The sequence below is a fragment of the Coturnix japonica genome, chromosome 7, assembly GCF_054131305.1.
Source record: "Coturnix japonica strain WE chromosome 7, WE-NBRP24, whole genome shotgun sequence".
NCBI classification, from domain to species: domain Eukaryota; kingdom Metazoa; phylum Chordata; class Aves; order Galliformes; family Phasianidae; genus Coturnix; species Coturnix japonica.
In genome coordinates, this window is record NC_140669.1 from 22401571 (window position 1) to 22426906 (window position 25336).

General features: G+C 39.9%; 1 protein-coding gene and 1 long non-coding RNA gene across 3 annotated transcripts in view; one reads left to right on the forward strand and one right to left on the reverse strand.

Annotated features, from left to right (window-relative positions):
* LOC107316582 (uncharacterized) overlaps positions 1 to 13894 on the forward strand; it is a 28724-nt gene extending 14830 nt beyond the window's left edge. The window contains exon 3 of the long non-coding RNA XR_001556457.3: positions 13668 to 13894. This is a non-coding gene — a long non-coding RNA (uncharacterized LOC107316582). The remainder of the gene's footprint in view (positions 1 to 13667) is intronic.
* On the reverse strand, positions 10626 to 22109 carry ICOS (inducible T cell costimulator). Of its 2 annotated transcripts, none has more exons than XM_015868254.3 (6): positions 21955 to 22109; positions 15871 to 15909; positions 14697 to 15035; positions 13445 to 13557; positions 12742 to 12832; positions 10626 to 12222 (listed from the first exon to the last, which is right to left on the reverse strand). In XM_015868254.3, the coding sequence occupies exons 1-5, from the start codon at positions 22010 to 22012 to the stop codon at positions 12743 to 12745; spliced, it is 639 nt and encodes a 212-aa protein (XP_015723740.2). In that variant the 5' UTR covers positions 22013 to 22109; the 3' UTR covers positions 10626 to 12222; position 12742. The 2 variants fall into 2 exon arrangements, with proteins under 2 accessions (XP_015723740.2, XP_015723741.2); XM_015868255.3 differs by having other exon boundaries at positions 12707 to 12832; positions 21955 to 22047.
* Between the last annotated feature and the right edge of the window lie 3227 nt (positions 22110 to 25336).

Here is a 25336-nt window from a genome sequence, read left to right on the forward strand (position 1 = left end):
AAGACCCCGTCTGCCAGGAGCTCATCTGTGAATTCTTCTGAATTACCACTTAGAGAAGGGTTTTGTTTTCTTTGTCACCTCAGATATCACAAAATCTGAGACAGACATGTGCAATTGGTGTGACAAGTTGCATCATTCTAAATCAATACAAAAAATAGTAAAACAGACTATGAAATGTGTTTGTAGGAGTAATGAGTGCAGCAGTGTAATCTTTGACATGCTGCTGCCGTGTTTTGAAGAGGCATCTCTTTCACCCCTTACTTCACAGAATGGAACCATTTGTTCTGAGGAAAACTGATGTCAAATGTACTTACCAGCATTTTCATAGTTCTGGAGAGGAACTTGGAGAGGAATTTTTGTTCAAATTTACTGCACATAGATGTCTTGAATAGTTTTACTGTTTGTCATTCAATGGACTTAACGAGTTTAATGCTTCTGCCTGAAATGACTTTATTTTCATAATGAGAAAGAGAAAGTTATTTTTCTCTTCAAAGTGACAAATACTGTAGATTTTTTGTTATCCTTTAACCTTAGCTCTGATTCCCCAGGAGGGCACTTCCCTAACTGTGTTTCCCAACACCTCCTTTTGATATGTGCTAGAGAGAGAATGTAAGTTTGTTACCTAGTCAGATAAATGATGTGAGGGAGAAAAGCTTTCTCAGAAGACATGTTGTGGCTTTGGCAGTTCTAGATTATTTTGAGAGAGTGTCAAAATTATGATGATTGAATTTGGGACATCCAGGAAGGAAGGTATAGGCTGCTAAAATCATAATAATGAATTCCCTGTCGGGCTTGGATTTGTGATACAAACACACAGTATTAACTGTTTCCCTAAAAAATAATATCCCCAGGGACCAGAGGTTGCTGTTGTTGAGCTTCCTTTAAAAAAATCACAGGCTTCACGTCCAGTTCTGACATTTACAAATGGTCCAACCAGCATGCCTAGAGATGCAGAGTTACAGAGAAATAATTCTGTGCCATGTTCTGCTGAAAAGAAAATTGCGTATTGGTCTCCTTAATGGGTATCACCCTGCTTTACAATAACGGGACAAAAAATGAGAGGGAAAAATGTTATATTCAAAGGCTATGAGTTTCCCAATAGCAACTGAATCTAGATGCTCCTATCCTTCAGTGCATGACAGTTATCAGTGATCTCTTTGTGTGACATACACAACAACCGTGGTATTGATGGGACTGAATATGTTTGTCTGTGATAGCTGCCTGAGGGGAAGTGCTGTGTTTCAGGACTTTAAAAATATAATCTGTATATAGCCATGCTGAGACATACCAAAGTTTTGTACTGGTAAGGCTTAAATACTTTTTCCCATCCTGAACTTTTCCTCTTCTTTGGTAACAAAGGAGTTCTTCATCACTGATTTGATCTGTTGCCTACTGAGGATTCAGACTCACCTCAAAATACGATCATTCTGCTGGCAGCACTGAAGAACCTTGTTCTGCAGATCACAAGTTTTAATCCTGTTGTTTTGACACCATTCTAGAAACTCTGCTTCTTCCCAGGCCTTGTGCTGTCAGTGCCATAGTATTCCTCCTTCAATTAAGTACCAACAAGCATTTTTTTCCATTATGGCCTAAAAATTGTGTTGAAGCTTTTTAGAGCCTTCATATCTGTTGTCACAGGGGAGTTTGTCATTTTTTGTAGGCAAAAAAGATTGATCTGTGAACTCAAGGCTCAGGGACTTTGTTTTCAAGTACACCAGATCAGCTTTCTTACCCTGAGTGTTCAAATCCTTGTCTTAACCCATGAAATGGACTCACAGTTTAAATAGCCTGGGTGGCTGTTAGAATGTGGCACTCAAATTACAGCCCACCAAATTTGTGCCCATGGATCCTTTACCAAATGCTTGTAAACACTGCTCACCCTTGAAACACATTCTTCCCATTCTGAGATTATTACAAAAACATAACAGCATATGTATCTCCCTCTCTCCTTATATACTCAGAATCATATTTAAGTAATACAGAATCATATAATTTTCCTACTCTTCTAGGTCTTCTATTCAGATAATAATACAGATATGATTGTTTATGTGTTATCCAGAACAGGCTGATTATGATGTTTGTGCACATATGTATGTGTACATGCAATAATAATTATACACTCCCTGTATGTATAGTATTTATTGGTGTATAATGTAGTAAGACACAGATTATAATGATTTCCTTATCACCTGTAAATCTAATATACACATAAATGCCATCTATATCTGAAGTTTTCAACCAGTGTTCAGCTCAGTTCTCAGAAGTCAAAGCCACATACATGTCTAAGCAGTTTCTAGAGCAACAATACCGTCTGCAATTAGGGCATCTCAAAGGCCATTCTTTGCTGTCTGCATCCGTACTCAGTCAGAAACAAGGTGATACCAGCTTTGCTCAACATGGAAATATTTCTCATGCAAGTAACCTAATACAAGTCCATGCACATTTGGATGAAAACACTTTTGGTCCTCATAGGAATACAACACATAAAAAAAATTAATGAACAGGACCTTTATTTCACTGGGAGGAAACATCCAAATATTGACCTATGCAGAATTTTAAAATGATTTGGTATTCTGTGCATTGACCTTTCAACCACAATGTCCCAATAACTCATTTTTGATTGCTCTTATAATTATGCTTCATTGCAACTCCAGTAGGTGTGAAAGACACAGAGATAGTGCAAAATGCAGATTACTGGTTGCACTTAATCCACTTGACACCTCCTCTTCTGATGCATGAGAACTCCCTAAGGCATAAAGCCAAAAATGCCTTACCCTCCCTGCTGGGGGTTGTCACTATAGCAGCAGTTGGTAGTTACGTTTCGACTTCATTTGTTTTTCTGTGAATGTTCCTCAGAACTGCCACTGGAGCAGTGGTTTTTGGTGGTAACCTCTTGAAAACCTCTGAAAGCAAAAATAATCTTGTGTCTCACATAGTGGGGAGGAGGCAGAATGTAAAATTTGTTGGGGGCTATTTGGGATCTTCTGAGTTCCCCAGTGAAGATCACAGGCAAACTGCTGATGGTGACAAAGAGACAACCTTTTAGCTCTGCGCAGTACCTATTATGTCTGGACCTGAAGTGCACAAACTCCACTTGCCCTTGATACAACCATTTCAAGCTCTGCTTTGTGGAAAACAGGTTCTGGCCCACTCTTGTTTGTCTTTGAAAGATGGAGGTCAGGACCAAAGTTGAGTTTTGATGCCTTATCAGTTCACATGTAACAAGGCACACTTGCTGTGGCTTCACAGCGTGCACAGAGGTGAAGTGGCTGGGCTGGCACCTGCAAGGCTGCTGCTGCCTTCGCTGGTGGGTGCTGGGGCCAGTGCGGGTCAGAATATGCACAAAGATCAGCTGAGGTTTTTTGATTTTAGCTTATTTATACTGCATGTACTGAAAAGGCTAGAAAGAGTGGTAAGAGCCTTGCAGTATCTATCCAGCATACAGCATGCTTTCTGAACTAAGGAACCTTTATGTTAAAGTCAAAAGACAAATGTGAAGGGGCAGGAGGGAAAGAATGAAACAGAGCTCTAGAGAAAAAGCAAAACAGTTTGTGTGATGTACCATGTTAGCTCCTCATATCACTTCTTATTTAAGAACTGGTAAGGAAACGTATATATTTATTTGGCAACACAAAAGACATAAGAAAATGTGCAACAATTCTTCACTCCTCAGAAACACCCTTGCGTGTTGGATAGATTAAGTTACTTGATCATCAAAGTCTCGGTGTGTTTAGATAAAATACAACTTTCAGAAAGAGATGTAGTTCGTAGAGTTTCAGTTCCTGGAAGTTGCATGTTTAACCAATCATTTCAATATCACTAATTTTATCTTAGTAATACTGAAATCAATATTCTCAACAGACAAGCAATCTTGATAGAAGATTTCTGACCTTCTTCCCCGAGGATGAGTCTTGCTGAAGTTGCTGATTTTGATCCCAGGCTGTCATGATGCACTGTCTGGGTTTGTTCAGAAGGCAGACTGCTATGAGGAGCCTATGCTTGTCATGTACACAAGCAGGGAGAGAGAATCATCTTTTAGCAGATCTGCTTACTATTATCATTCAAGGTTGTATAGGCTTTGTTTCATTATGAGGATATTTCACTTATTTCTAGTTCCTGTAGGTTCCTGAAGAAAGCTGGTTCTGAAATGTCCAGCCAGTGTAACAGGACCCCAGAGAGCCACATACAAGGAAAGATCCCAGGGCTCTTGAGGGCAGGAGGGGAGATTTCAGGGGGAGTTCTACTGTAGCAGTGCTGGAGCTGGCCTGCAAGTTGTGAGCATTGATCACCTAGGAGACTTCGTACAGTCCTAGGAGTTTTTGTACTAGAGAAGAAGAAGCTGTATTTCAGCACTGCTTATAAATATGTTTTGTGTGATATAAAAATGGTTGGGGCTAGGCTCTTTCCAATGGTGTGCAACAACAGAACAAGGGGCAGTGGGCAAAATCTGGAACATGGAAATTTCTACCTGAACATGAGGAAGAACATCTTTTTACTATGAGGGTACAGGGCACTGGAACAGGCTGATCAGGGAGGCTATGGAGTCTCATTCGCTGAAGATACTCAAAACCTACCTGGATGCTTTCCTGTGCAACCTACAGGAGGGAACCTGTCTCAGCAGAGGGGTTGGACTCAATGACCCCAGAAGACCCTTCCAATTCCTACAATTCTATTATTCTTTGATTCTGTGAAGTCCAAATCATTTTACTTTTGCACAGATCTGTTAAAGTTAATCAAAATTAGTTAGGGTTAGCTAGTTTAGTTAATGTAAAGCTAGTTTACATAATGAAACAAAATGGCTTTGCAAAGTATTACTCTAACACACATTCTCCAGAGGAGCAATTCAACCTTCTTCATCTGCCTGGCTTTGCTTTGGTTTCTTTTTCCTTCTTCCCTTCAAATGAGACAGTTCACTTTACAGACATTGAGCACATCTTCCCCCAAGTACAAAGGGGACCTCATCTGGCTTGCAGAGCAGATTTCAGCTCTCCCACCTGGCTTCCTTTATAAGTAGAGCTACATGCAAAGCCTTTTTCTTCTTCCTTTTCCCCAGAATCACTGAAGGCACCACGAGCAGAGGTTCCTGTAGAGAAGAAAACTAACCAGCTGTGGCATAGAGTCCCTAGTTGGAATTCTGTAACCCAAAGAGGTGAGACAGGATAAGAGGGAGCTAGGAAGATTCTCCTTCTTCCTACATTTTCCTAAAAGTTCAAAATTCCTTCCCTCCAAACTGCAGTATTTTTCTCACTACCTTCACTGTACCAAAGTCTCACTGCCAGCTTGAATTTTGTTCATGTGTTTAAGATGCAGTAAATGGAGGTAGCTCTAAAAATGCTCAGTGCTTTTCCTACAGCAGTATTAATTAGTGGCACAGGAAGCGCTGGTGGTGTGTGAGATAGCAGACAATGGTGGTTGCATAAAAAGCCTCCCAAAACTCAAAACTGTTGCAGGTGTTCCCATGCCCTTGGCAGATGAGAGTCGCCATCTTCTTGCAGGCACAGGTAGTAGCCAGCATCCAGCTGCAAGATGCCTGGCTGAGGTGATTTGTAGTTGTGTCAGTAGCATGTACTTACACAATGCTGTGCAAACTGACTATCGTCCTGGTTGCCAAAGAGCACATTGCAGGAGAGGCAGCTAAAAATCCTGCAGCAAGCATGTGGGAAAGAAAAATCCATGTAGTTTCAGAGTTGCTGGCAGTCGGTCTGAGGAGGGACAAGCCAGAGGTCCATTGAAAATCCATTTTGGAACTTCACCCCTGAATTTTTCACAAGAAGATCATAGGCTATGCTCAGGATGATACCTCAAGCATGCAACCATTATGTTGCAGGGCTGTGCCATGTCTACCTCCTGATTTACAGGCTTCTGCAGTCAGGCACCTGGGGTAAGAGACATGGTGTTTCAGTGCTGCAGCATCCACTGACAGAACCAAACACCCATTCACTGGGCTGGAGAATGTTGAGCATTTCAGTTTCTAAACTCTTTAGTAGAATTCAGATTACCCAGTACACTTGATGGGGAATGAGCTATGTTCTATGTGCATGTCCTAACTAAAATCTTTCCTTTCTGACCTTAAATTCATTCATCCTGTGACAGCACTTGTGAGCACACTTGTTGGAGTTAAGTTACTGTGCGCAGTCACAGGAATTGTGATTTTGTGTGAACAGTTTCTTAGGGAAAGATCTCTGGAAACCCAAAGGTGCCACAGGACTAGAACGTCTCTTACTCAGATCCTTGTGGCTCTTGCTCTAGACTCACAGTCTTTGTCTGCATTTTCTAGCACCACAGAAAGCAGAGAAAGTGCATCTTGAAAATGACTCAGAATTGATTCCATCATCATGTGGTGTAATGATCTGGTTTGGCATCAAAGCAATTGACAGTATAACTGCATAAAAAAAAATTCCACTGCATACATTTCATTTCACTATCTAAGCTGTAGCAATGTTTTTCTTCATATTTTTCTTTGTAGCTGTTGTTTTTATCAGTGCGTATGAACCAAGTGCTCTTTTTTCATGGAAGGGGAAATGAGTCCCCATTACTGGAACACAATTCAGATCTCTGAAAGCTGCTTTGGATATTTGTACTTACAGAGGGAGAAATGTGTTCTTGTGTTTGAATTAGTATCTGTGCGTAGTATTAACAGTTTTCTCAAGAAAATGAAAAGTCCTCTTTTCTCATCAAATAAAATGCAAGTTTTCATCATGTTGTGTGAATAGGATATTTCCTTTTACTCCGATTTTCAGTGGAAATTATGAGTCACAAGCTATTATTCAACATCGGCAGCCAATTTCACTGATACGTCTGTTTCCCGGTAAAGAACACATCTTTTCTCTAAATGGAAAGATTACCAACACACTTAGCAGAAAAGACAGGGTTTCTTTCATCTAGGCCACAGTCCTGATGGAGATGAAGTTTCCTTTAGCTTTTGAAGCTGGTGTGACAGATGTTGTGGCAGGAAGTGCTTTGTACCTCTTTGCCTTTGCTGTATGAAAAAGAAATGATTCAGAAAAGGTGACTTCTTGGCTTGGGGGAATTTCAGAAGTGCTTCGCAGCTCCTGCACTGCTCCATGCTGTACCTGGGCCAGGCTGCTTCTACTGCAGCCATGGCCTACTGTGATGGCACAGCCCTGGCAGGGGGAAACAGACTGTCCCACCAGTCCTCTGTGCAGACATAGAGCCCCAGGATGGGGTGTTTCACTGAACACATATGTGGTGTTTGGAAAGAGATCCATGTTCACCACCTGATGCATGATTCAGTCAGTCCCTTAGCAGTAAGGCATGTCTTTCTGTGACCTTCTCTCAAACTTCTGTGAGTCTAGACTTCTTAGAGGTACAAGTACAAAAAGCAAAGTAAAATGATGCCAAAAAGCCACAACCCCTTTCCAAATAACACATGCATAAATATACAGTTTGTTTTCAACATATTCTTGAACCTCAATATTCACTCTAAGTACCAGATTGGAAGCAAAGGTATTTCTTGTTCTAACAAGATGTCCTAAGAGTTGTTTGCTTTGCTCTGTTGCAGTCCACAGAAGTCACTGCTTGCCTAAGGCTTAGTCAAACAACTTGATATATGCTAGGCGTAGCTTTTCAGGAGAACCCTAGGGCAGCAAATATACTTTCCTTCTCAGCAGAAGGAAAGCAACCAGATCGTAAGACTTAGCTCAGTCTAGGCCTTAAGTCCTTGCCTCAAATTTGAGATGGCAACAAACTATGTGAGATTCATGAAAGCTAAAGCTGAAATACGGTGGGTGATGGATTTGGGGAGGATTGATGCAGGGTTTAATATGCAGATGTTCAATTTCTCAAAGTCATTAGTGTTTGCAGTTTTTAAAAAATGATGATGCTTGTTATGTGCAGCAACTAAATCTTTCCCGTTGATAATCAGAGCTGATTCATCTCTTAAAAATTGATCTCATGTCATACAAGATCTTATTACTCCCCAGAGGAATTAAATAGCTAAGGCACACTCATTTAGATTAAGTTCACCCCCTGACCTCTTCTTCATATCTCCAGTTCATACCTGTCCAGCTCTTTTTGCCAGAAAAGCCATTTAATCCTTCCTATTCCTCATTCTAGGAAACCCCCAATACTGATTTGAACTCATAATGATTGAACATAAATACAAATCAAAATTTAATCCATAAGGGAAATGGGAAATTTTTATGACAGTGAATAGACTGTTTTAGCAATGAAGGAATGGACAACTCAAGGGACTTAGATTTATGGAGTGTTTCACAGAATAACAGAACCATAAGGGCTGAAATGGACTTCTGGAGATCACCTAGTCCAACCCCCTGCTGAATCAGGTTCCCTCTAGTAGATTGCACAGGAGAGCATCCAGGTGGATTTTGAATATCTCAGGAGAATACTTCACAATCTCTCTGGGCAGCCTGCTCCAGTGTTCCATCACCCTCACAGTAAAGAAGTTCTTTCTCAAGTTGATACAGAACTTCCTGTCTTCTAGTTTTTGCCCATTGCTCCTTGTTCTGTCACTACACACCACTGAAAAAAGTTTCATTGCAGTAGAAGTCAAACTGAAAGCAAAGACTTAGGTACAGCTCCCCAGTAAACACTGTATGGGCAGAAGTCCCCAGTAAACAATTGAATTTATCTTTAACTAAGAAATTTCAGTAACCTGTAGTTTTCTTGCTTTTATTGTTGATATGTTCTTGTACATGGCAAGTTACATATTCGTGTGTAACAGGGAATGTGTATCCATGGTTTAAATCTCCGTTCTGATGATTTGCCTGCTTTCCCCTTGTTGCAGAGCCTCTTTTCCTCTAGCCATAAACAAAAATCTCTCTAAAGTCTATAAGAAATATGACAGAATTTCAGCCTACTTGAACTTTAAAGATAATGTAATACCCACAATAGGGCAAAATGTTACACATCATTTCATAATGTCATTTCTTTCACAGTATTATATATTAGGTACAAAACTGCAATCTTGATTCAATCATTAAAATCCAAGAGCATGTAGATTTGTGTTCATAATTCAGGCTAGGAGGTAAACTTACAAAATATACACTGAGATATGGATTTCAAATTACCTCAAGATATGCAGGTGTTCAAATGATGAGATTCTTGTCGTTTTTCTGTACTTACATTTTGGAGTAGCTGTGGTTGTCACCCATAATATCTTTCACCTATTCACAGCAGTTTGCATTGCCAGTTTAACAAGATTAGGTTCACTTGAGCTTGCTCAGATTGTAAATTTTTATTCTTAGCCTGCAATTAGTTCTTTGCCATAGAAACCTATTGGGTTCACTGATTTACTGACTTCAGACAGTCCACAGAGGCACTGGCTGAGAGAATGAAAGTGCGTTACTGACTTTAAATAAATGTTTGACAATTTGTTACAAGGATAGATTAGTAAGGATCAAAGCCTCTTAGTTACTGGTTCTTTTTACCACTGATCCTCAGTGTACATGTGTTTTAGAGACCTGGTTCCTGAATAGCCCTAAACAAAATCCTTTTCAAATTCTATTCACTGTAAAAGATGCAGATGGAGAGGCCTAGGTTGTAGAACTCCCTTCATGGACTGCTGCACAACTGGAAAATTGTTGTTACAATCCTAAACTTTTATATTGCAAACAGAGGAAACAGGTTGAGGTTGATTCTTAGTAGTTTATTTCCCCACCCCCAAACTCATTTCCTGGAGGCTGTTTGGATATTACCAGTGTTTCTGCTCACAAATGGATTTTCTGCAGGAGTTGGCTGAAATATTTCTGTTAGAGTTTTTTTTCCTGCTAGAATGGTGTTTTCCCAAAACTATGATTTTCCAAGAAGAGTTTTGACTTTTTGAATTGTTGGCCTATGAGAATATTGGACCTTTTGTTTATTTTTCTTGAATCATTCTTTATTCTCTTTTTATTTTAGTTTCTTTTTGGTCACTCAGTCTGTAGATTCGGCTCATGTTATTTTTTTCACACATTATTTCTAATTCTCCTGTTATTCATTTTCTTCCCTCTCCTTTTAATTTGGGGGTTTTGAAGTGGCAGAAAGAAACTGAAAAATGTTCGAAAATATTCCTAAAACATTACTGTGGATGGCATAAAGGACTAAAAGAAATGAAGAACAAAGGCAAGAAGAAAAAAAGACATTCTCATGAAAAAAAAAAAACAAAACAGGAAACTAATTGATCAAATCAAAGTGATTCCGTCACTGCATGGAAACAGCTCCAAATTTTTGTTTTTCACTTTTTTTAATCTTTTTTTTTTTCCTTTTTTTTCCCCCCCTCTTTTTATGTTTCCCATTAAGTTCCTATACAGTTACAAATTGCCCCTACCACCTCCCTCTTGAACTGTGGATGTCGCAGAGCTTATTTCTTTCACATGACTTTCATGCAGTTATTATGTTTCCTAAGAACATGTAGTATAACAAATAAAATAAGTTGTATTAAGAATTAAAAAGCAGTGATGAAACATGAGACTTCCCAAAGCTTTGTTACTGTGGGTTCAATCCGTTTGTCTTTCTAGAGTACAGCATATTTTGACACATCTTTTTTCACAGCAGCGTCTTAAGGCAAACCTCATTTTTTTGTCATTCTTTCAGGAATTCTTTGCTCCACGAATTTCTTTCTCATTCTGGTTGGAAGTTCCAGGCAGTAAGATTCCTCAGTTACACAGTATTTTATATCAAATATTTATTGTAAACTGTAGAGATTATTCACTGATAATTTTCAAATCCACTTTTTTCATCAACCATTTTCAAAATATTAAAGCCATTTATCTGTGGATGTATCTGTGGGGAATGGTTTTGTTCAGTAGGGAGCTTAAGTAAACTGGCAAAATTAAGTGATGGAACAACAGAAAATAATGTTACCTAGCATGCCAGGCTGCCCCTCTACATCCATACCTAGGAGCTGGTTTCCTTAGTGGGTTAGCTTCTGCTAAACTGGCAGTCCTCACTTCTTTCAGTACCCTTCTCATTTTCCCTTTCCTTAATGTCACAGTGAAAAATTTGCACCTTCTCTCTGCAGTACCTCTGTGTATTTAGGCTTCTGTTGAGGGAAACTCTGTTCCTGACATGCTAGTTTACGTCCTTTCCATGTCTGCTGATCCCTGTTTACCCTATCAAATTTGAAACCAGCCTTCTGTTTACCAGACAAACTGAATTGCATCCTCTAACCAATATTCGTTTTGCCAAAGAACTACAAAGAGACTCAACAGTGCACTGCTCTGCTTCATGCAGCCAAATGTTAGCACTATATTCAGGTAGGGTCAGTTGGTGATTTATGGTCCAGAGTTTTGGTGGATTTCACAAATAGAATGAAGGATGGATCATTTCATTAATTTATTCATTCATTAAATTATCTCATTCATATTATAGGCTCTGAGCTATCTGCTGGTCAAGTAACCCCTAAACCCACTAGGGAAGTGGCAGAAGTTTCATGTCAAAGTGCAAGAGGAAGATAATTGCAAAGCAGAGTCCATGAATATGCTGGTTTTGTGGACTCTGTTGTATTTGGGCTGTTAAGATATGAAGAGATCATGCCTCCTTGTTGAGGGAGCAGTTCTGCAGGTTTGAACTAATTTAAAAAACACCTATAGTCAAAATTTGTCTTTTGATAGAAGAATCCAGAATTTAATTAGATAAGAGTGCCCCTAATGTACAAATGGCAAATATGTACCAACAGCACAAATAAGAAAAAATGCAGCTGCATGTACTTGAGGTTCTGAGTCATAGTAAAGTCTCTGCTGTGCTTTCTCAGGTTTTGTTTCTCTGCTGTCCCACAGTTTGCAGGAGAATATGTGCATATTGCTTACTCCTAGTGTGGTGCAAAAAAGGGCTTGTGCAATGCACTGACAGTGCATATTGCTAAGTCACAAGGACTGGCATTGGAGGTAGTCTTTTCCTTAGTTCCCAGTGGAAAGTTTACCATAGAGACTGTAGAAAATAGAAGTTCCCTCCGTAGCGGCACTACAGGAATCTACTCTCAAACACACACAGCATTTTCTTCAGCAAAAAGCTGACATCTTTAACACATTGTAAGCACTTCATGCACAAGTCAGTGGATCAGGCAGTGTGCCAGTTGAAACGCAAGGTGATAGCAAAACTAGTAGTACCAGTACTAGACAACAGTATCATGACTGAGCACAGGGCCATCATAAGAGCTCAGGGAGGCAGAAGAAGGTGAGGAAATGCTGATTTCCTGCTATCCAGGTTCAAGTAGCTGGAAACTTCTGCTGCCAGAATTTCTGTGCCAGAGGCAACTTAAACCTGGAAGAGAAGTGGATAGTAAGTTACATGCAACGTATGTTTATCTGAATCACTCCAAACTCTGCTTCTGTTCTATATCCAAACTGATTCTGGCTACCATGCAAATATTTGAGTAGTTAGGAAATCACTCATTCCTTACAGATTATTTGCTCCTTACCAGTAACCCTGAGCAAATCTTAGCAAATCACTTCTTCAGAGAGATCTTGGGTATCACACAGCATTTGAATAATCTGAATGGAACAGTATACACCCCTACCTCATGCATAAGATCATCACCGCGCACTGATGCGAAGCAATTGCAATTCTAGGAACGAGCCCACCATTCTGATTCAAAAGCTTTCCAAAGATCTTGTGGTTTTTTTTTCCCTTTCCTGCCACATGGCAGCAAAAGCTACATTTACAAGGTACCGCCCCAGCCCCTCCCACCCATCTACCCGCCTAGAATCAGTTATTTCTTTCCCAGAGAATACTTTGTAACACATACAAGCAAAACTGAAGCACTTGTAGGCTTAATACAACCTCAGATTCTTGGTTTTTTAGCTGCATTCACTGCTGCCATGGGCATGTATTCACTGTTGAACTCATGGGAGTTGGATTCACACTGCTGATTCTGCAAACAGAGAGAAAATGCTGTGTATTTAATTTGTGTTCATTAACCTCCATCACTCCTGCTGTTGTTCTCTAAAGGGGGCAGTCAATCTGACTGTTTTCAGTGGGAATATTGAAATCTGAATAGACAGGCACCAAGGTAGAAAACTTGGGATAGAACAAACTAAACTAAAAGTGAAAAACACACACTATCCAAAAAAATGACTGATGTCCCTGATCTCCTTTCTTTCCTGAGCTGACTGGTTCTTTGTTTAATGGTTTTGCTCCAGAACAGAGCTGGAATTGCTCCACTGATGATTTGTTTCCCTCTCCTGAAGAAAACAATCAGGTGAATTGCTTACCAAAGTAATTCTGCTGACCCGTGCAGCTTTTCTCCTCTTTTCCATGATTCCCAACCCTTAAATCAATAGACAATTCTGTCTTAGAAAAAATTAAATGAGCTGCTGTCATCAGTGACTGAATTCCAGTGGTAAATTAACATCTGCGTCTCTGTCAAAAAATACATTACTTGCTGAGTATGTGCCTGTCCCATTCTCTAAATCTTATAAAATGAAGTTCCCTATCCATGACCTCAATGAAGGAGGGTTGTGCAGAATCTTAGAGACTTGCTTACCTTGTTCCTTAAGCGGTAGGCTACTACACAGCAGATACAGGAAATCAGGGCAAATGCAATCAGGCCAATAATTATCCACGACATGATTACGTGTGAAAAGCAGTCTTCCTTATCTGGAGATAAGGAGGCAAATAAGTCATCGCTGAGAATCAGTACCATTTTTTCCCCTATAAATAACTTCTCAAATTATTCTCCCTTCTTTCTTTCATATCTGACAAAACAGACAAAGCATGTCTGAAGAAGGATTTCCCCAAGTTGAAAAGCTGCCTTGGAAAACTGTGTACAGCTGGAGAAAGAACACTGTTGTTTTCCAGTTGGAGAGGTGAAACCCTAACAGTTGGTGCAGAAGGCTAAAGGAGTACACTGGAAGGAAACAGAGGCAGTCTTGAGAGCATGATGCTATTTCAGATTTGGAGATGTGAAGAAGGTGTATTCTTATATTCAGAAAGAAACATGGGTGATATAAAGGGTTGCCTGCTCCAAAGAAGATGGGCTTTTGACTGTCATGTTTGGATAGAAAGGCAAACCAGGGAGCACAGATGAACCTTGCTCAGATCTGGGAGAAAATACAATAAGGCATGAAACAAGCAGCAATAGTTATGAGTGAGTGGCTATCAGATCAAATGGATATTGACAGCATTGGAAAACACTGCTGGCAAAAAAAGGATGTCACAGCTTGATTCTGAGATCAATGTGTTTTAAGCACAGAGGGGGATAGTAGATCATTTGACCCAACCACATGATGTTAGCCTCAGTATTTCAGCTTCTATCTTTGTTTAGCCCTGAGGTTGAGAAATGGGAAATGATGGAGAAGGAAGTACAGCAGACAATACAGTACTGCTATTCATCTATATGGAGAACCAAGAAGAGGAGAAAAAAAATACATTAACTGTTTCAACTGAACATATTAAAGAGATGCCAAGTGTAAGGTAATTCATAATTAATGTTGGTGTAGTAAGTCTTTTGGAGTTAGCCCAAGTACTTTTCTATGTACCTTGGGTGCCCCCAGCAACATGCAGAATTCAGCACTGGCTGCAAACCTTCTGAATAGGATGAATAAATACAGGGAGGGCATGCTGAGCTCTCTATCAATACTGCTCCTTTGCCACCAGTTCCTTACTGAGTATTCTCTGTTCTCTTGAAACTGTCTGTGCAGACTTCAGTCATATTTTTCACTGCTGCTTCCACTAAGCCCTGCTTAGTGTCTACTCAAGAGGAAACTCAGGTGAGGGGAGAAGGAAAGTAAACTTACCTTGGATGTACAAATAGGTTTCTTTTAAGTGGCAGTCTATGTAAGGGGGGGGCAATAAACTCTCCAGACAGCAGGTGTAAGTGTCAATGTGCTTTCTGTCCAGATTTGTGAGAATGAAGGTGGTGCTGGTATTTGAATGCTCTGCCTGGCAGTAGGTGACATTGCTCTTTGGGACAGCTTTCTTCTTATTCACATGGAGTGCACAAATTGCCTTCCTTTCATTCCCTTTAAAGAGGGTCATGCTGAACTCATTCACATTTTTGGGGTTTTGGAATATTAACTTGAAGTTTCCATTTTCAAATTCTACTATCCCCTGGGGGTCTGAGACCTGAAGCTTGTCTAAAAAAAAAAAAAAACAGTTAAGTGCAATCACTCAAACAGCAATGAAGAAATTCTCAAAGGTGTTAAGAAACTCATTAAAACAAAGCAAGTGAACCATGTGATAGGAGCCTAAAGTACTCAGAACAAGCTGGCTTTGCAAAGCAGCCCATATCTTGAGATACTGGTGCATCATACACTACTGAGAAAATAAATGAGATTAACAGCTGGACTGCTATGTGGACAGGCACTGGGTCAGTGACTTATTTGAAATGTTTAAAGGTCTCCTTTGACCAATGAACACGTGGTCATATAATCCCTGCTTCAATCTCACTGTCCTATTTGTAGACAAAACAAGACAAGATGGTGATAATTATCTTTGGTTTAGGATTCATAATCAGAACCCTAATGCTATAGCTCAAAACATGAAATAGGATTTGAATCCCAAAACATATACTACATACAATGCCTTGACCACAAGATTTTCCTTTTGAGATACTGGTTTGAGATGTGCCGTAAGGCTTGAACTCATTTTCTTAGGTGATTATATGACCTTTATCATCAACATGATGAGAGAGGTAGAGGACAAATATAACTGCATGCATACATTCATGCACAATCCAATGATCATATTTGACCTTCTCAAAAACACTGACAGAAAACATTGACAGATGTTGTGCAACTCTCTAATGCTGCAAAACGTTCTTAATTTGATTTTCTTGGAGAAGAAAAAATGAACTAATTGAGGACCTCTTGGCTTCTCACTTTTGTAAAGCCAACAATCAGTAGCAAAGGAATCCTGTCAGAAAAAATACAAAGCATTTAAACCATAAACCAAATTATGCAGATGTCTTACCGATGTTTTTGCACAATTTTGATGAGCAGGTATCAGCTCCTGAAAAATACAAAATTGTTGCCTTCTTAAAATTCAGGAAGAGAGATGCAGGAACAAAGGCTGAGCCATTCAATATTAAGATGCCAGAGTTATTTTCTAGTGTTCATACATGTGTCATAAGCCTATCATATCTTGTCTCAGTGCCACACCGTAAAATCCCATGGTACAATAAAAGCTCCAAGTGTAAAAATTTATGTAGGAAAAAAATGAGTTGAGCAGGAATTAATACTGATAACATATGTAACACTTAGAAATTCATAAAACACTTCTGTAGAAGCAATAGGTTTATTTAATAAGTACTAACTGAGATGAAAGTAGAATTTCCCCAAAGATATTGAGGAAATCCACTCAAAATTAAAAAGCACAGTGTTGTTTTCTCACAAATCCAGTGTTGCCAATAAACCTGCATTATATTTAGTTTCTAGACCATAGTGACTTCCCACTTCAAGGTATGTTTTATCCATTTATCTCTCACACTGCACTTCAACACTGTATCAAAGCCTCTTGTGGGATGAATACCTATTTGGAAGGTGCTACAAGATTAACAGCAAGAAAGTATCCAGGCAGTGCATAGAGCTTTGTTTTTCAACAGAAAAAAACTTCCTTCATTCATGATTGTCAAGCTGCTTTCAGTCCATCATGCTTAGGCAGCTTCTGTTACAGGAGCATGGCACACTTTTAATAGTTATTCTGGACTTTTTTTACCTTCTGCCTGCATCACCATCCAGTGTGGAAACACTGAGAATTTTCTAGCTGTATTGGTGACATATATTTTGAAATACCTTGTATGTCAGTAGTAGGCATAGCAGAGCCTAACAGTGTTTCATTTAGACTTTTTCACAATGCTATAAAACTAGAGGTTTGTGTCATACGCAAACAGGTGTAAACTCATGAAACTTATATCTGCTTTTCCTGTCTTCTGGTCATTTAAGTTCTTCAGAAGCAGCTTAGATTAAAATACACTCTACATTAGGATTTTATCATTTTAAGGAAATCATGGGTAAATACTTGCATATAAAGATTTTGATACATCATCATATTCTTGTTAGTGCTACATGGTAGTCTAGGCCCCCACAGAAGCATTTTACTTCTGTACTTGGTACTGCACTGATTACACAGTATAAATAATCCTTTTTCCCAGGACATCCATAATCTAAGACATCCAGCCTGCATATGCACTGGGACAGAAGATTATTGTCATTCACATACTGTCATATGTTCTCAACTCTCTTTCTGAACTGGGATAATCCTTTAGAGTCCATGCTTCTTTCTGCTTTGACTTCTTGCTTCTTAATTATAACCACTGGCAAGGACATTGCAAAGAAGGGTTGTTTAAAATATTTTTATTGTGATACAAAGGTAATGGACTTCTGGAAGATGCTTTTTTGGTGTGCAGTTGGAAAATTATACTAACTGTTATCCCTTTTTGATTCACTCTCTTCCCAGTTATCACATTCTTCCCTGGCCTACTGCACACAGCCAGTGGCCCTGTGTCAAACAGCAACAGTTCCAATATCTGTACCACTTTCAGGACTTAAATGTGTGATAACAGACAAGGTAGCTTGTACTGCTAGTGTGCAGATAAGATGGAAAAAACACACCATTTGTCAAACAACACTGAAATAGAGCCCTAAACAAACTAAAGACCCAGATACAGCCTGTTAAAGCTTTCAGAGCAGTATACAGCCTGACAAGCTGACAGCAAAGGTCAAAAGAAACAGCTCTCAATGACTTGTACATTGCATAGTGAAAAAAAAACAGCTGCTATGAGAACAACATTTGAAATGAAGGTGTTTTAAAACACTCTGTAGTTTCAGTGTCCTGTAGTTCGATAGCATATACTTCTAAAATTAGGTCCAACAGCAGACTTATTATTTCTGTGCCTAATTATTTACATACTGAAAGAAAGCAGAAAGTGTGTTGGTACAGCAGAAGCCAGGGAGTGTGGTGTGTGTGTAAACTGGCCAGATACCACTGGCTGCCGATGATTCTGCATTTACTGCTGCTAGGGGAGAATTAGAGGGAGAGGGAGAGGGTCAGGAAGAAGGAGAGAAAGAAGAAGAGGGAAAGGAAGCAGGTGCTGACCCAGAGCTAGACAGAGTCCAGCAGTACCACTGGCCCCCAGCTACTCTGCTCACAGCAACAGCTTGGAATTTCATTCATCTGATTGCCTCTGAGAACAGTTTAATTCTGCTACTGGCTAATGAAATTGCCCTTTTATACTGGGTGGTTTGAAATCTTTGTTAGAGATTGTGGTTTTAATCCTTGTTTTTAATGGAAAAGGGCAGGGAGAGGTGATTAAGCACAAAGTTCATGTGACCTTGTGGCAAGCTGAAAGATCATCTTGCATCCTTTCAGGCCCAGAAGCTGTAACTGGCTATTTTCAAGACTCGGTAATCTATTTCTGTGATTGAGCATTCTGCAAAATGTGATGCAATTAGTATTCTTCTGAAACAAGTGACCATACAGAAGAGTGTGTTTAGCACAGTATAAAGGGAGCACATTTTAAAATGAGACTAGCAGTGCCTGAGATTAAAACACGAAATTATCTACATGGATAAACACGAGTGAGGTTTGATATGAAATTCCAGCTCGCTAGCTATTCTGCATCAGTCTTGATGTGAATTCTCTCTTTCTCTGCATACTAAAATGTAGCTTATTCTCTCTCCCAACATTCTCCTGTGCTCATTTGTATTGGATCATTCCCAGGGTAATCCTATGGACACTGTGGGTAATGGCCAGATGCATTTGCAATGTCATTTGTTAAGCCACTATCAGAGTAAATGTACATTTAGGGGAATTGAGGATAGGACATGGAGGTTAAAATGTACAGTAACAGTGAGGGATTTACTCATAACACTCCCCAAATATATATATATTTAAAAAAAAAAAAAAAGTGAATATAATAATACATTATTGTTATAATTGAAAATAAACATAAGAACATCACTGCTCAGTAGAAAAACTACTTGCACTTGGCCATTTATTTTTCATAAAACAGTGGATTCAATTGTAATTCAAGGAGTGTCTTCGCTTCAGCTGGGATGGAATTGTTTTCTTCAGAGTGTTTGGTATGACACTATGTTTTTAATTCTGGGAGAAAAACAATGTTGCTAACACACCGGCACACCAGTGTTCATAGCTGTTGCTAAGCATTGCTGTACAGAGACAAAGCCACCCTCAGAGATGGGTCCAAGGAGTTGGGAGGGCACAGAATTAGGACAGCTGACTCATATCCAAAGGGATATTCCATACCATATGACACCATGCAGAAGGAGTTCTGAAGGAGGTGGGAGTATATCTGGTTCTCTCCTGCTGCTCAGGGGACTAGCTGAGCATCAGTCAGGGAGTGGTGACAATCACTTGTGCATCACACGTACATAGATGTATAGTCATAACTATTATCCTTCTCCTTTTCTCTATCTCTGTAAATAGTTTTATCTCAACCCACAAGTTTACCTTTTTTTCACTGATTCTCCCACCCCCCATCCCACTGGGAAGGGGGGAGCAAGCGAACAACTGTGTGGTGCTGAGCCACCTGCAGGGTTCAACCACAACAAGGAATTTGAGATAAGAAGAAACAAATCTTTTGTTGATATTATAGAAGTGTCACATTGGTGTTGCTTAGAGTTGTCCTTAGCTCACTTCATGTCAAGCAGATCATGTTGTCAAGTGAATCCAGAGGATGAACACGTGTAAGAGAGTAACATCTTGTTGCACTGAACTATGGAAGTGTGTGTGTGTGTGTGTGTGTGTGTGTGTGTGCATCCATATGTACACTTGCATATACACAAGATATGTGCACTTACAGTCATGTAAATTTCTATAAGAGGTTACCTGGATAACAGATACGTCCATCTCATCTGTTTTGATAGACTTACTTACTTTCGTCTTTACTGCAATTGGAAATACTTCGGCAGAAGCTTTGAAATTTCTGTGGTAATGATGCTTGGACATGGAGACCACTGAAAGGCGGGTTATTTTCATTTTAACGGGACTGCAGTGTTGAGCTTTCTCATTGCTCTTCAGCAGACCCAGCACCATTTGCAAATATCAAGATACACTGCACATTTTGGTCCTAACAGATTAATTTTAAAACATGAATTTCATGGTAGGAGAATAGAATAGAGTATTCTTGCTTGCTTGGTTTACTTGCATTTTGTTTTACCTGCCCCAGCTTTCAGAAAACTAATTATCTGATTAAAAGAACAAGCATAATTTCACTTGGATGTGTTTGTCTCTGAAAATGATTGAGTATGGTGCAGACTCCATTTTTAAAACAAGCACTTCTGCTTCATTATTATTAAACACATAAAGAAATTGCACACTGTTTTTAGTTTTGTTTATATTGTTTGTATATTGTTTTATTTTATGCAGCTACAGTTATTTAGCCTTTCAAGGCATTTTGATAGATAATACTGCCTATTCAGTGTAATCAGTCATAAACCTGAAATTAACATGCTCCTATCATTTGAGAATCAGAGGTTAAGAGAGGAAAGCAGTGCTTCAGGGCAAAGCTTGTAACGGCCATAATTACTCAAAGAAACTATCATCTGAATTATTTTTAAGCTATAAGATCTGTTGTGAAATATGGAAATGGATATAAAATATACTGCTATCACAGGAGCTATTGCTGGTGGTGTTTCAGACACCCTTCTGGGAAATGACCATTGTTTCCCCCTGACAGCCAGAGATCTGTGGGTAAACAGTGGTAATGCTTTGCAAATGTTGGCCTGCAAAACCTCACGTACAGCTTTTTAGAGCCAAGAACCTCATGTGCTGTGGAGTCCTACTGCTCCATATTCTGAAATCTCGATGCCAGTGTTCATCCACATAAGAGGCTTCATGCACTTACAATTTCTTTATCACAGTTTGGTTACCAAATTACACAGTACATATATACATACTTATATATCACCTTCTGTGAGCTATTTACATTGAAATCAAAATCCAAAGATCAGAAGTAGAGCTTGCTATAAACTACACAAATAAACACCCTCATAAGTTATTCTGTTTTTACTCCCAAAAATCTGCCACAGTTCCAAACTGCTAACACACTCTCTAAATGAGGGTATAGTGCTAATGTGTATTACATCAAGCTCGTGTTTTACTGTTCTTTTCTTTTTACAAATAATGATAATAATTAATATTTATTATGGCAAAAGCACTGTAAGGAAAAAAATGTGAGAAATACCACTTCTCAATGGAAACAATCTCTTTCTCCTGCCATCTCCTCTTACCAGGCCTTGCCCAAAGTTGTATCTTCTGGGTCAGAAGGAAGAGAGAAAGAAGGGGAAAACTCCAGTATCAAGCAGAATTTCACCCTTAGAATTGCAGCCTATTTCTTCTTACAGGAAACTGCATTTTAGATAGATCTGTAATTCCCCTTTTCCCTGCCCTTTTAAATGTAAACTATCTACAGTTACCCTTTGTCTTGGTTTCTGTGAAGTTCCCCTTTCCCTTTCTATAGCAAAGTGTTACCTTACCACCATTTTGAGGCTTTGCTCACTCTTCAACCCTGTCCCTTAAACACAGCACTGGAAGAGTTATACCTCCTTTTAAGTCATTCCACGTTTCAAGCCTGCATCAGAATGATCTCATCCACTCTCACATGCTATAGACATTTCTCACAGTACAAGAATTCCGTACCCAAGCATGACCGTAATTAATATCAATAACTTAGCTTTTGTTATTAAACTATTTGTTGTCATGCTGCTGTAAGACTCAGTGCCCAGCGATGGAAGCTGGCTAGAGCACTACAGTCTAAACAGCCAGAGGATAACACTGAGCAGATGAGCTAGAGAATACAAACAATGAAAACTTGTACTTTCTTTCAGCCTAAACACCCTGTGCTAGCAAGAATTCTATTCCCACCAGCTCTATCTACCTTAAAGTTGGGAGCAGCCTTTATGCAGCTGTTTCCCTTAATTATTGTAATTTCTCCAACCCCTTGCTATCACATCTCATGTACTCTCTCCCTTCACTGGGGAGGTTATATTCCGTAGAAACATCACTACAAGGAGAATAATCCGAATTACTACTTACCACAGAAGGCTTCAAACTGAAAGCAGAGGAGACAGAAAATTACTGCAACTGACTTCATGCTTGCCTGACAAAGAGGCAATCAGCTTTCTGTCTGCTGTGAACATGGAGAAGGATTCATGGGTAGCAAAGGAAGTGGTTTGTGGGCAATGGGGGAAATTATATGATAATCAGAAGGACCTTTTTATTTAACCCCTGACTACGTTACAGCTATGTCAGCATTAGCTGTCGCCCACACCTGTGGAGTTTACTGCTTATTTTTTTCCTATCTCATGTCTTGCTGTCACAGACAGGAAGATGATAGATACTCTTAAATTACCTTTGATGTCCACTTCCGCAAAGGTTACTTCTGGTTGAATCTGTCATGATAGGTGCTGTTGCCATCAACAACATACTCCCTGCAGATAGCCATTGATCAGAGACTTCTAATTTAAGTTAGCTTACAATATGTGTGTGCTTGCTTGCTGGTGGTGACCAGGCTTCCCCCACTGAAGCTGCTGGTGCTGCTCCATGTGGCAGCTGACATCCAGTAGGGCAGGAGGCTCCTCTCAGTCCTGGTCCTGGAATTTGGTGGAAGACCAGATTGGGGTCACAAGGGAATATTCATTCATCCCTATGGCATCTTGGAGGCTCACTTATGTCAGACTTCCACCCTGATGTTCTGGCTTGCTCTTGTGCAGACATGAGAAACTTTTGAGACAGCTAACTCAATGCCCCAGGGCTTTTCTCCTTCCCTTCCTGCTTTTGTGCTGCACACTGAATTCTGGCCTGTGATCCATCTGTATCCAGAATATGCCTTAGGACACTCTAGGGTAAAGTGTTCTACAACCATTTAGAACTGGTTATTTATTATGTTTGTAATAATACTTTTAGGGCAGATAGCACATTAGAAAAACATTTTCTAAATGATGTTTAACGAATTAGATGCATTTAGCATTCCTGACTGTCATACATCTGCTAGAAAATGCAAAAGAGTAATTCTGGTGCCTGAGGTTGATATCTCTGTAATGCTCATGCAGTGGTATCAAATAAATTGTGAATAATAGGACAGGGTTACAGATTGTCTCCTACTTTGCATTATAGGTTTACTCTTCTTCAAAGAGTGATTTAATTTCTTTCATTACCACTGCTAAAGATTTGTTCACCTGAAGAGAGTTACTCTCTCTTTTTTTTTTCCCTCTACTTTTAGCTATTTTTCTGTAAAAACAAGCTTTCAAGCAAATAAGGGTTGTTAGCATTCAAAAACATGTTGCCTTTTTTCCAAATTTAACATTTTGCCAGGAAAAATCTTTTTGATAGTGATTTTTATTTTTTTTTAAACCAAAATATCCGTTCTGGTGCATCTCACTTCTGCCCTCCTCTCTCAGGGACCTTATCAGTTACCCCAGTGCAGAAATGACAACTGTATTCTCTCCTTGAGTGAGAGTTTAACTGGCAGAAGCTAGAACAATTGGAGCAAGTTCTGCTGTCCAGTAAACATGTATTTGTTCCCTTTCTTTAGTTCTTTTATGCTCAGATCTGGAGCTACACCTTCTCCTTTTCTGTGTCCCAGTAAATTTGGGATTGCTAGAATACACTGCTTCCTTTGTTTCAAAATGATCCAGCCCACAGTACCCTTTGGGGTACGTTTGGCAGCATTCTGAAAGCTGATCACAATAATATATATATTTTTTTCTCAGACGGTGTTTGATGATGAGCCAGCAGAACCTGGGCACTCAGTGTGTGTTCTCAAGCTAAAAGACAGCATTCAGGGCTGAGTGTGAGAGATGTTCACCTTGTAGTCCCACACCAACAAGACCCTTTGTTGCCTTTCAACCCCTTTAGTCTTTCCAACTTCGCCTCTCTCCTCTGTCAGTGCTTTCCTACTTCACAAAGACACCATGACTGCAACTAGAAATGTTTCTTACAAATACAACTGTTGGTTGCAGTCAACCACCTGGGTACAAGCAGTCTGTTTTTCCATGACACGCTTCCTATAACTAAGTACTTTGGGTCACAAACACGTGTTTCCTTTTTCCATTTTCACTCATTTCTCCTCTTCCTTTGTTTGATTTTCACTGTCTTTCATCCAAACATTCCTCTCAGATCTCACTTCTTTCGTCTTCTAACCTCATGGTCCCTGGCCTCTCTCTGCCACCTCCTCAGGCAGAGGCTGCCCTCCGGCACATGCACTCTTCTGAAATGTGGTTCCTCCTGCCCCACCTGCCCCAAGGCTACATTCTTTCTACATAATCTTGCACCCATAACTACTATCTCAGTGATAAATTCCTTTTCCTCATATCTCACTTCTAACTTGTGTGCTGGATTTGTTTGGGGTAGAGTTAATTTTCCTTTATAGTAGCTCACATGCTGCTATGCTTTGAATTTCAGATGAAAGCAGCATAGATAACTGAGATGTTTTAATTGTTGCCAAGCAGTGCTTACACAGAGTCAAGACATTTTCTATTTCTGAAACTGCCCTGCCAGTGAGGAGCAGGTGGTGTTCAAGAAACTGTGAGGAGACACAGTGACACAAATTGTGTCTTGTCTCCTGCAGCTTCTTGTCCTACGCTTTAGTGCCCAGCCCATATTCCCAGGACTCTGGGTCATTCCCTCAGCCTTGAAGCAGAAAGCCTCCAGACTGCTGTCCTTTCCCATTCTTCTAATTGAGGAAAGGAGCAATGATTTTCACTGTGCTATTTTTAAGTTTCTGTGATGGCTTTAAATTCTTCTCCCCATCAGCATCACTCCCTGTTAGGTGTGTAAACAAGTTGCAGTCAATGAGGATGTCCAGCGTGGGCAACAAATATGCAAAATGCAAATGAAGTGCATACATGGGAACACTGACAGTTTATCTTGTGCAGAGCACTGCAGAACGTGTGGAGCTACCTGCAGTTGAGCTGGGTGACCATGAAAGTGATTCTGCTCTTGGGTTTGAATTTAAGCCTCTTGTGGGTGTGACAGCAATGAATTAAGCACATTCTTTAACATCTTCACACCCCAGTAGTTTCAAAGCTTGCAGTGGGGCAGGGACTCCTGTTATGTGGTTATCTGGTCAGCTGCCTTGGAGGGACTGGGGCTGAAAAAGCTGCATGCTGTAGTGGTAGCTGGGGTTTGTGGTGTGACTTTTATCTCAGCACTGATGTAATTACGTTACAAAGGTAAACATTCGCTGCGCTTGCGTTGACAGCATAACAAAGGGGAGCTCTCCCCTACAGAGATGGGTAGCCCCCGAAACTGCAATGCATTCTTGTAGAAAAGGGAGAAATCAAACGACGTGCTGAAAACTGCAGGGACGGCTCTAACAGCGCAACCGAGGCTTGGATTACCAGCAGCACGGAGGTGGTTTAGGACACCCGCGCTGCCGCCTGCTTCCGCTTCGAAAATTTATCTTTCGAGTCTTTTG